General features: G+C 35.1%; 1 protein-coding gene across 1 annotated transcript; it reads left to right on the forward strand.

The window, feature by feature from the left end:
• Positions 1-900: 900 nt before the first annotated feature.
• Positions 901-1939, forward strand: LOC113743487 (UDP-glycosyltransferase 71B2-like). Its single transcript, XM_027271516.2, has 2 exons — positions 901-945; positions 1394-1939. Exons 1-2 carry the CDS (start codon positions 901-903, stop codon positions 1880-1882), a joined length of 534 nt encoding a protein of 177 aa, XP_027127317.2. The 3' UTR covers positions 1883-1939.
• Positions 1940-12089: the final 10150 nt, after the last annotated feature.

Consider the following 12089-nt stretch of genomic DNA (forward strand, 5'->3'; position numbering starts at 1 on the left):
TCTACAGTTTTATTGGCAAAAAAATTAAAAAATGAATAAGAAGGAAAAAGAATGAAAAAATAATTTTAAAAGTAATTCTAAGTATAAGCATACCAAACAAGGAAATTTCATTAAAACATTTAAGGTAGTATTATCATTTTAAATGACAAAGGAGATATATGTAATTTTCAAAAGCTCAAAGAAGCTAAATGAAATTGTTAAAAACCTCAAGGGAGGTTTTTGAAATTATCCCTAATTGATCCTAACAAGTAACAACTACAGATGCGGTGCATCACCAGAGGTTCTCAGCAATTGTTAATTGTGATTTTATAAATTTAAAAATAGGATTCAATATGACAATAGGGCGGATATCCATGGCCAATAAGGTCGGGGGAGACCTTTCTCCTACCGCTTTAAATGGGTCGGAAGGACGGGAAAAATACCCCTATCCTGCTCCCCGCTAGTAATTTAATATTATATATTTAGATATGTAGAACGTAAAAATATACAATACAATAAAACTATATGCATGTAATATTAAAATCAATAATATGATTTTTCGTGTAATAAATTAATGCAATATTTCTAGTTAATTTATTGTCATTAACCAATAATTTTGTTACGTTAGTTTATTTTTTCTATTTTGATGTTGCTTATAGATATATAAAAAAAAGTACGATAATTGATTGATTTTATATAAAATCAGATATAGAGAAATAAATTCAAAAGATCAAAATAATTTTTAAACTTTATTTCTTGTTGAATTTTGGAGCAAAAATTGTAAAACAATTATTAGCAAGTTCATTATTAGTGTATTACATATATAAAAAATTAAAATCAAGCAAAAAAAATAAAAATGCTGGAGGTGCGAGATAGGGACACCCCAGAGCTAGCAGGGTGCAAGGGGGAGAGATAGTGGGCATGGGGAGGGGGCTAGGGAGTTTTTGGAGAACGGATCAGTTAAGGGTACTCCTCCCATTTCAAATTTGCTCCGCTGCCATCTTTAAATAGGAATGTAATAAGAAATGTAATAACACGAAGGACACTATAACTTTGGAAAGTTATAAATAGCTATAAAACTCTCACAATGTTACTTTGCATCGCACTTTATCCCTTGAATTCATAATATGGTTAGAGTACTTTTGTTCTAAAACATCAAGTAAGGGGACAAAATGCCTATTTTATGAGTTCAAATGCATAAAGTGCAACTGCAGATAAAATTGAGGAGAGTTAATTAAGTGCATTTAACCCTAAATAAATATAATTAAATATAAAAATGAGAAAGAAACTACTTTATATTGACTTTAATGATTAGCTTGATTACTGATAATAAAATTTCACAATTCAACACTGCTAAGCAATTTATTGACAGTAAATTTAAATTTATCAAGTAAAAATCCTGGAAACATGGTAGTTTCCAAGTGAGTATGAGAACCTGGATGAAGTCTTGCCAGAAGGGTTCTTGCAGCGAACTGCAGCCGTTGGAAAAGTTATTGGATGGGCACCACAGGCGGCAGTTCTATCCCATCCTGCTGTAGGGGGCTTTGTTTCTCACTGTGGTTGGAACTCAATATTGGAAAGCGTTTGGTACGGTGTGCCAGTGGCAACTTGGCCGCTTAATGCAGAGCAGCAGCAGAATGCATTCCTAATGGTGAAGGACTTGGCAATGGCAGTGGAGATCAAAATAGATTTCAAAAGGGATTTCGTACTGGGTGTGAGCAGTGAGATTTTGAGTGCAGATGTGATTGAAAGAGGGATTAAACATCTGATGGATCCTGAGAAGGAAATCAAAGAGAAGGTGAAGGAAATGAAGGAGAAGAGCAGGTTGGCTCCTAATGAAGGAGGATCATCCTATGCTTCCTTGAAGTTGTTTCTTGAAGATGTAATAGATAGTATTCCATAATTGTTTGTCAGATCTGAATTGTTATAATGTATTGCATAATTGCTTCTTTTTCTTAAATCCATAGCTGAAGATCAACCATTACTAATATCCATTAACTCTGCTATAACCAATTTTACTCTGAAAATCAGTAGTGCTTTTTTCTGTTTTTGCTTGTTAGGCTTTCTGCTGTTTTCCCTTTCGCACTTTGATTTGCTATTCTAATCTTCTACGTGGTACTTTGTAGGTCAAATACAATCCGTGACTGCGAAATGGACTTACAATGTAGACTTACAATTCAGTTAATAGTAACAGTGAATAGCTAAACTTATTAATTAAGCTTCGGAGTTGGTAAAAGTTTAGGGAGTATTATAGTGCTAAACCAAAAATGACGGGACCAAATTGTGACGACTTTATTGCGGCATTGAGAGCAGAGTATGTCTTTCACAGCATTTAGTCACACGTAGTTGTGGTGCGTGCCGTTCTAGTTGCAATAATTGGTGCATTCAATTAAAGCATAGTTTACTCTTATAATGCTTGAGAAGGTGGTACGGTTTTTCTTCTAATGTATGTATTATCATTGCAGGCTCTTACCTGATAAGTTTTCTTTTTCCTTGCGTCTTTTTTTTTTTTTTGCATTTTGTAAAATTTGAACTCAATGAACACGGAAAGTCCTCAAAATTGACTAAAATAAGGCAAATTCTCATATGCAACTTTGTAGGCAACATGTTCAAAACTTCATTGGAATTAAATTAATTTACGACCATATAATAGGGAAGAAGTGTGATCCAAATTAGGAAAATATAGATTAAGAAAACAAAATAGTGTGAAATGAAGTGACTGGCATTAGAGAAGCGGCAATTAACTTATTTGATTTTTTTTTTTTATTGCCAAATTCCATACACAGGGGAGGGATGCCAACCTTTAATTTTTATTAATCATAAAATAAAAATATAAAGAGTCTAAGAAGGGCCTGAAAAGACCTAAGAACATTTATGAAAACAAAAATTAGGAGTATTCCTCCCGTACAAGTTACAATTTATTTATTTCTGCACATGCAAAAATTCCCTACCATCTAAAATCAAGCTAGCCTTAACCGCTGAAGGAAGTTGTTGAATAGAAGTAAAGAGCGAATCAGAATGAAGATGAAGAGTAGCAAGCCTAGCCGCCATGGAATTTAACATGACTAACTGACGGAGAAAGTGACTGCCAAAGCTCTCTAATTTGACGAAGAAAATTGCACAATGGCCATTTAGACACTGCCCCGAAACAATCAAATAAACAACAAAGAAGAATCAACCTTAACTTGTAAATTCTGGACATTTCTTTCACCACACAATTGAAGACCAAATAATAATGCATGAATCCCTGCCTCCAACACCTCAGCTTCCCCCAACTCTTTATAGAAACCAAAAACCAAGTTACCTCTGTGATCACACACCAAACCACCACCTGACACCCTACCATTTACTACACTCGCATCTGTATTTAATTTGCAAAAATTCGCCGGGGGTATCTTCCGGCAAACCGAAATTAATCTAACAATTGTAGAAGAATGAAAAATAAATTGAGCCAAGGAAGAGTCCATGTCCCCACGGAAAACACAAAAAGTTTGGAATGAAGTGGCTTGCATTAGAGAAGTAACAATTGACTTATTTGATAATAAGTACGTTTCGCACAATTGTAACTAGTTTGGGTAAATGATCCAACTATTCCTCAACATTCACCACCGATCATATTTACCCAGACCATTAAAGTGGGGAAAGTTGACTACTTTATAAACTTGGAATGGCCAAACAATCAAGATAAAAGAATTTCAAATATCAACTCTTATACAAAATGATGTAAAACTTTATTCCGTACTACATTTGTACTCATAATTAGATAATATAGTTTTAATATAACACCATCACAAATTTAAAAACAAGTTCAAATGTGGTGTAATGCTTAAAAATCTCATGCATGTTGACAGAGAGGTCCAAGGCTCTAATGTTGGGATATGTATTTTGGGTAGAAGGCAAAAATCTCATTGGGTTTGAAGATTTAGGTTGATCAATCCTTGATTTTGATGATTAACAATAAAAAATAATATGGACTAATGATTTTCATGATTAACCTTGGTTGTGTGTAAGAATATTGATAAGTGTGTATTTTGCACGTTTTAAGTGTGTTTTATTATTTATGTTTTCGTGTGTTTTATTCATTTTTATAGTTAAATAACTAAGTTTCTAGTGAAATTTGCATTTTGTGGTCCAATTGTGAAAAATTGTATTTCTATGGACAAAAGTGGGAAAAATTTCATATTTTTGTAGTTCTAACGGCTCAATCATCAAATGGAGAGAATTGAAAATATATTTGGATGTTTATTGATGATTTGAAGTGATTTAAAGTGAACATGAAGTGTAAAATGTTAATAGGATGAGATGCAACCAAGTACAAAAAAAAAAAAAAAGTTTGACAGTTTTGATATCTTTTGGTATTTTGACTATATCTTGAGTTACAAGTATTAGATTGAGATGGTTCTTAAAGCATTATGAAGCTAATACATAGATCTACAATTCTTGTGAAGACATCAAAATCTAGTTCAAGCATTTTCCTAGCCAAAAGGTCGAAATACCATCATGCATTTTTGCTTTCAAAAGCTGAAACAATGGATTGAATAGTTAGGGGTATTTGGTCGTTTCTCTGCCTATAGGCATTCAAATGGGATGATTCTTGATGCATTCGAAAGATAACTCAAAGGACTACATTTTTTATGTTTTGTGAAAGAGCTAATTCGGCTTCTATCATCAAGGAAATTGCAGTTGAATTTGGTCCAAAAATAGAACAATATTGAAGATTAAGCAAAACAATGCAAACGTGTTGCAACTTGCAAGAGCAAGTTGTGGACATTTCACAAAAGTTTTTTGACCAATTTTTCTGCCAAAAAAAAGGCTAGATCTACCAAGATTTGTCTTGGGAAAGTTAAGGACAACTTTATGACCACATTCTAAGAATATTAAGAATATTTTGTCTTCCAAAAAATCTGTAAATACCCCTTGTATCTCATTGATTAGAAAAGGAGAGAAGGGTAGAGAGAACTAAATAGTTATAGCTTAGAAAATAGAACACAAAGTTGTGCGAGCAAAAGGTGAGCTTTTCGTTGTAGAAAAACAACTATGTTGTTGTGAAATTGAAGATCAAGAGTGTAAAAGTGAAGCTTGAAGATCTTGTTTCATTCAATTGAATAAGATTTCATCAACCTTTACTCTTTACTTTCTTGTTTATTTCATGTTTCATTTCAAGAGTTTTATGAGCTTCAACTCCTTACTTTGCTAAACTCTTACATACTAGGGAAGAGATGAACTTGTAGTTTCTTGACTATGTGATCACTTAAGTTGATTTTTGGCCATTTGTGAACTTGCTAGTTCATATATTTGCATCTCATACTTGTAGTTAAATTGATCACCAACTATAATCATTCAACCATGTGTTTGTGCACTTAAGCTTGCCTTGCATGTGTGGTTCAAAGTATATGAACTCTATAATACATTTTCACGTTAGTAGGAGGTGGATTTAGATGGAAACAAGCTTATAACTCATTGAATTTCATGAACTTATGCTAAGTTAGTTTATCATGCAAATAGATAAGGGCTTGATATGAGTATTCTTGTATATTTGTGAAAACAATATCCAAGTGAATAAGGGAGTTACTTCCTTAACAAGTAGCAATTTAATGGTCTAAACAACCAAGTTAATCATTGTCTTGAAACAACAAGGGATTCTAATCCCTAGGGTTTCCTCACTTATTCTTACATAAACCAAATCTAAATTGTTCTTTACTTTTATTTCCTTTCTTCCAATTTGCCGCCTACATGGTTAGTTTTACCACCTCATAGTTGGTGTTATATTTATTAAGCTGTATAGTGTGACAGCCGCACTTCCCCCTTAGGCGAACCAGAGGGTTCAGCGGACCGCCTGCCCAGCTCTCGCCGGGACTCAGTCGTTCACTCACACAAATCAGAAAGAGAACCACAAGAAAGAGCAAAACGAGGATCCAAAACTTAAAACAAAACTTATATACATTGCTATCTCAGAAAGAAGTACAACCGTCGAGAATACAAAAGTTCTCAAGTCACCATACAACCAGCCCGTGCCAAGCACTAGGGCGAGAACCAAAACAAAACCAAAACTAGACCCAGCCAGTCGGTACAGAGCTCTCGCCCTTGCTCGCCTTCCCCTGTTAAGGAAAACAAAACTAAACGGATGAGCTAAAAGCTCAGTGAGGTTCCGAACATAGGATCAAGCCATAAATCAAACAATAAGTCAAGAAACAGTTACAACATTTACAATAAACCATACTGTCGCGCCCCACTTTTCGAATGAATATGTGGATGAATTGTGTGATGTGTGTGTGAAGTGTGGTGTGAACGTGTGCAAAATAAAAGTAAAGGCCATGGGACTTTGGAAAGCGACGATTTGGCCAAAAAATAGTTTTAAAAAGGGTTTTGAAATGAAAAGTTTGGAGTCGCCACTTGGTAATGGTTTAGGGTGTACCAAGTCACCCAAAAATGAGTTTTAAAGTCAAGTAGTAATAAACCCTTTTTAAAACGACTTCTAGTCTACGTAAGCCAAAGAAAAAGGTTCGGGAGTCACGTTTGACAAAGGGGAAGGCAAGGATAGAATCCAAGGCACCCCTTTGACCTAGCCAAGGCTAGTTGCGCGACTTAACCTTACCTTTCCTAGTTTTCTACCCAATGTATGTTCGCACGTTGGATATGACTATATGAATGCAAAACGGAAAGGAAAATGCAATCCTAGATGCTACGATGTCTCTTATGAGGCTTGTGGTCCCAAACCACATGAATTGTGGCGGCCAACAAAGGAAAACCTCATAGAGGTCGATTAATGCAAATGAGATTCGAGTGCGCAAGTGTGAAGGTGTATGAAAGAAGTGTAAGTGCAAGTGCTTGTGTGAAATTGTATAAAGGTGCTCGTGTGAAATGGTATAAAGTTCAAGTATTTTCGTGTGCAAGTGTACGAAAATAGAATAATAGAAATAGAAGGTAAAGTGGAATTTCATTTGTGAAGTGAAAATAAGCAAGTGATAGGTAACATGTAGTAAAAAGGTATGGTTTGAGAAATGTGAAAAAATGTGATTAAAAGAGTATGTAGGTGATAAAAAATGAAAGTATGATCCTAGAGGAATGCAACAAGTCGGGTACGGGGGTTGACTCCTAACTTTTCGACTTTGATTTACCCTTTGATTAGAAGGCAAAACTAGCGTGCTAAGGCTATCGGGTAGCCACACTCGCTCGTTTCCCTTATCAGAAGGGGACACTCAAGCAAAATGAACCCTATAGCTAGTATGGGATGCAAAACCTAAAATGAGGGGAGAAGGAGGGTCGAGGATCATGCCAAATGATAAAACTAAGGAAAATGCATGATATGTAGTGAACAGGCAAATAATGCATGAATGAAAAACAAAGGAAAAATCTTATTGGGTCTAGCGTTGGACTAGCCCTTTCTATGAATTCCTAATGAAATAACGAGCCACAACTAGCGTTGGACTAGTGTGGTGACGTACATTCATCCATTCCATTCATTCATGGTTATGAAAGCAAGTAGACATGCCAAAACGCTCGTAAACACGTAGCACGTAGCACTTAGCATGCTCGACTAGATGCAAGAGCCTACTAAAGCAATTTAACATATAACAACAAAAGCAAGCAACCAAGGGGAAGGGGAAATGGACCAGATGCTCTACGAGCCCTATCTATTACAAGCCAAGAGGTGTACACATACCCCATAAAAGCATAAAGGGGAAGGGAAAATGGACCAGAGGCTCTCCGAGCCCTATCTTAAATAAAAGTAAAAGCCAGTAAATGCATGCAAGGAGATAAGGAAAGCGAAGTAGACATGCATATTCATGTAACACGTAGGAGCACGTAGAGTCAAACGAGGTGCAAATAAAGGGGTAGAATGTACCTCCCTTGAATCGACGCCCTAATGTAGTGAAGTTACTAATTTACCCTCCAAAATAATAAAAAGGTCAAGGTACCACTTAAATTGTCAAATAAACGCATAAAATAACCATTAGACACGAAAATGGTAATTAATCACGAAAACAAAAATTAGATATGAAATAGACCATGCACATGCAAGCAAAGTTCAATCCCAAATGAAAGGTCTCAAAATCTAAAATAGAATGCTAAGTTGAATGATCTAAGGTGTAATCTGCCTCAATCAAATGCAAGAAAATCACGAAAGGAAAAAAATGGAAAATTATCTATTAAAGTTAAATAAAAGATTAACTAAGCAAAATTAAAATGAAACGGAGCTAAAACTATAAACTCTTCCAAATTATTAAGCTTCTATGGTTTTATCCTAGAAATTTGTTAAACATTATCCAAAAATCACATAAAAACATGCCAAAGCAAATTGCCATGTAAGAGGGAAACAATTGCAACACTAGTCACCCATTCGAGCTCAATCGAAACATTTAAGAATTTCAAAGGTCTCCAAAATAATAATAAAGCCGAACAATAATTGAAATGCAAACACTTTAGGACCTAATTGCCAGGAAATGGAATGTAAGGGATCAAGGCATCTCAAATAATCAACCTAAAACATGAAATTGACACATTGAGAACATTTAAACGATTAAACAACCCATGAATCATAAAATTTGAATCCAATTGAAAGAGAAAAGAAAGATTGAAGAATCATTTTTGATGAATTTCTTCCATAAAAAACACATTGAAACTCAAGAGATTAGAGTGGACAAAAAGCCAATTGGAAATGAGAGTTCTAAACTAAAATGGTGGCTCAAGAGTAAAATCTATCAAAGTAATCGCCAAACTTCTCAAAAGTAACATGGAAAAAACAATTCGTTAGAGTTAAACGAGAAAATCAGTCATGATCTTAACCGAACGAAAAAATCAAACTATGAGCTCCCAAAACCCCTTGAATCTTCTTATTTCATTCTAAGAATTCACCAAAAATCTATTCACGAATCAAACAAAAACAGGCCAAGGAAAACTAGCATGGTAAAAGGGCAAAATTGAAGAAATTTCCCAATCTTATGGGCCTAAGTGAAACAAAAGAGACTTGAGGGACCAAAGTGTAATTTTCCTGAAATTTTCATGCATGCAAACGTTAGAAAAAAGACTGAAATTTCTGCAACCACTTTCGACCAAAAACAAACATCTACCAAACCAAATATCATTCAACTTTCATTTACGGATTTCGACTCCAAAACACAAGATACCATTCCCAAACATCTACCAAACCAAATATCATGTTTTTATTACAGAATCAAGGCCGAAAAAACTGGAATGGTAGCTGCCAAAAACGAAAGAGATAACAGCAAAAAGAAACAAACAAAGTGCAGCAAGAGTTTTTCCTTTCGGCAACCATGAACCAAGCAAAACTGTTGGTTTCTTTTTATTGCAATAGCATGCGCATGAAGACAGCTTATGACCCACAATCATTGTGTTTAAACATTGGTAAATTCAGGCCAAAGATCATGTCAGTATTGAAATAGCATTCTGCAATTTCCAGCCACAGCTTTTACCCGTTTCATAATGCAAGCAAGTTCTCCAAATTTCAGATTTCATGCCTATCAAACATCGCCCAAACATACCATTTCATTGCACGATTGAATCAAGAAAAAGAGCTGATCATCAAGGGTAGAAACTAAACAGCAAAACAGCAATAAAAGAGGAAAAAAGTGCCGCAACTTTCTGCAATTTTCTGGTCAATGTTGCTTCTGCAACTTAAAGAAAACAGCCAGCTGCATTTTGTCCACAAACTTCTATCATCAAATGCAATCTTTTGGCAAACAAAGTTCATGCAAACCCTTCTAATCATCTCCAATCAAGAACATTTAACACTCCAACGAATAAACGAAAACTGAAACCATTGCCTATGAATGAAAATTTTCAGCAAACCGAGAGTGAAACTTGCTGAAATTTTCTATTGCAGCAACTCCCTTGCTCAGCCTAAACGAATTCAGGTAGGACAAACCAAATGCAAGAATCTAGAGGCACAAACTTGGGGAAGGGAAAGGGGAAGGACAAAACACCACTAAATGTCACGAACACTTGCTGCAAAATTTTAGACACGACCTTCTCTTCCATGAAGACCAGATTTTGATTCAAATGCGCAGCTTATATTAGATATTTCTTATCTTAACATCACAATTTTAAATTGAGCAACAAAACTTCATGATGATTACAATCAAATGACCAGAAACTTGGAAAGGTACCATACGATAAATCTGGAAAGGAAAAAAAATGCAGAAAAGGACGGACAAAAACTGTTATAACTTTCTTATTATTTCATCAACTCAAGCTGAATATCAGAATTTTGGCTTGGGCGTGCATGTGGTGCATAAACTGAGCAACAAATCCCAGATTTCAGTCCAAACAAAAAGTTCCAACAACAACCAAGACAAAAGCTCCAACGTCCGAACCAAACCAGATGATTAAAAACGAAACAAGCTACTTTTCTTCATGGTTGTATTCGACAAATCAAATGGACAGGCCATGCTAAAATCCTTCCTTTTCAAAGCTAGGAACTTGCTATTGAATTTCAATCTAGGAACGGAATATGATTGACACCCAACAAATTTCAGACCCTACCATGCCCGACATGCCAAAAAACATCAAAAGTTCACAGCTTTAAAATACAAACCATAAGCCAACGATGTTCTTCCCATTACCTTCTTCCAAAAATCAAAAGTTTCAAACCCAAACATGGCAAGGCTACAATGTTAACATTAAAAAGATTTGAAAAGAGGAAGCAAACATCCATATACCTGAACAGCAAAATGAGGCAGCTTGGGAAGATCTTCAGCGGGCAGCTTTGCCTTCCAACGATAGTAGTAGCCGACTATGGAGGTGCTGGATTTCTCCTTCACGAACTACTTGCCCTTTCTTTTACTTGGAATTCCCCCCTTAGCCGTTCACTCTTCTCCTCCTACACTAGCTCTCTGTGCTTTGTTTTTGCCCTGAAAACCCCTTTCTAAAACCCTTGCTTAGTTTTTTTTTTTTGTTTCCCGTCGATTCTCTCCCTCAAAATCCCTCCTTGCGGCTACTTCTTTTCTTTTTCTATTTATACAGGACCCCCAGCCCTAAAACCTCAGCCATCCTTCTATATTTGCCATCCAAGGAGCTCCCCAGATTTCCTTTGCAAGCTGCGTAAAACGCAGCTTGCTGCCGCGTATCATTTTTTTTTTTTTTTTTTTTTTGAACTTAATAACTTAATAAATACAGAAATGATATAAATAATAATAATAATAACAAATTGCCAAAACCAGGTAATAATAATAATAATAATAATGAAAATAATTTAAAAACTAAACAACTAAAAACAACAAAAATGGCCACTTTTCCATCTTTTTTGTTTCATTTTTCATTTTTCATCATTTTCTTTTTCTCAAAATAACTTAATAAAAATAACTAAAGTGCCCAAAGATTGAATTTAAAGACATAAACATATTTTTGTGGACAAATTTTCCTTTTTTTCCCTTTTTCTCTTTTTTCATTTTTTTCATGATTTTTCATTTTTCTTCAAGAAAACATTGAATAAAAACAAAAATGACTAAAACATATTTTTGATGTTTTCCTTTTCTTTTTCCTAAAATCTCTATGCTAATTTTAAACTTAAAAGCTAAAACTAAAAACTAAAACTAAAAGTAAACAAGAATAAATAGCAAATGAAATAGGTCAACTAAAAGGGCGAAAATGAATAAAACTAAAATATCATAACACACAATAACGAACTAAAATGCAAGCAATCTAAAATAAAAATCATGAAGTAGATGCCACATATAAATTATTCAAAATTTGGTGTCTACAGTTTGCCCCTCTTTGTCTGAGTTTTGAAAAAACTTGAGACAAAGAAGTGGACACCAAATACTTACCTGTGTTATTTGGCTGCAAAAGGATTCCAATGAACAAATGGGATAGACCCGGACAGAAATGTAAAATTGGGATAGACCCACGGGATAGACCCGGACTGGAATGTAAATTTGGGATAGACCCACGGGATAGACCCGGACAGAAATTTAAAATTGGGATAGACCCACGGGATAGACCCACGGGATAGACCCGGACAGAAATGTAAATTTTGGGATAGACCCACGGGATAGACCCGGACAGAAATTTAAATTTGGGATAGACCCACGGGATAGACCCACGGGATAGACCCGGACAGAAATTTAAAATTGGGATAGACCCACGGGATA

This window comes from Coffea arabica, chromosome 5e (assembly GCF_036785885.1).
Source record: "Coffea arabica cultivar ET-39 chromosome 5e, Coffea Arabica ET-39 HiFi, whole genome shotgun sequence".
Classification (NCBI taxonomy): domain Eukaryota; kingdom Viridiplantae; phylum Streptophyta; class Magnoliopsida; order Gentianales; family Rubiaceae; genus Coffea; species Coffea arabica.

Excerpts from the sequence above, each read along its gene's own strand:
- LOC113743487 (XM_027271516.2), top strand. The coding sequence starts at position 901 with ATGGGGAGGGGGCTAGGGAGTTTTTGGAGAACGGATCAGTTAAGG. Across the intron at positions 946-1,393 it reads GGAGAACGGATCAGTTAAGG|TTTCCAAGTGAGTATGAGAA; the intron begins GTACTCCTCCCA and ends GAAACATGGTAG.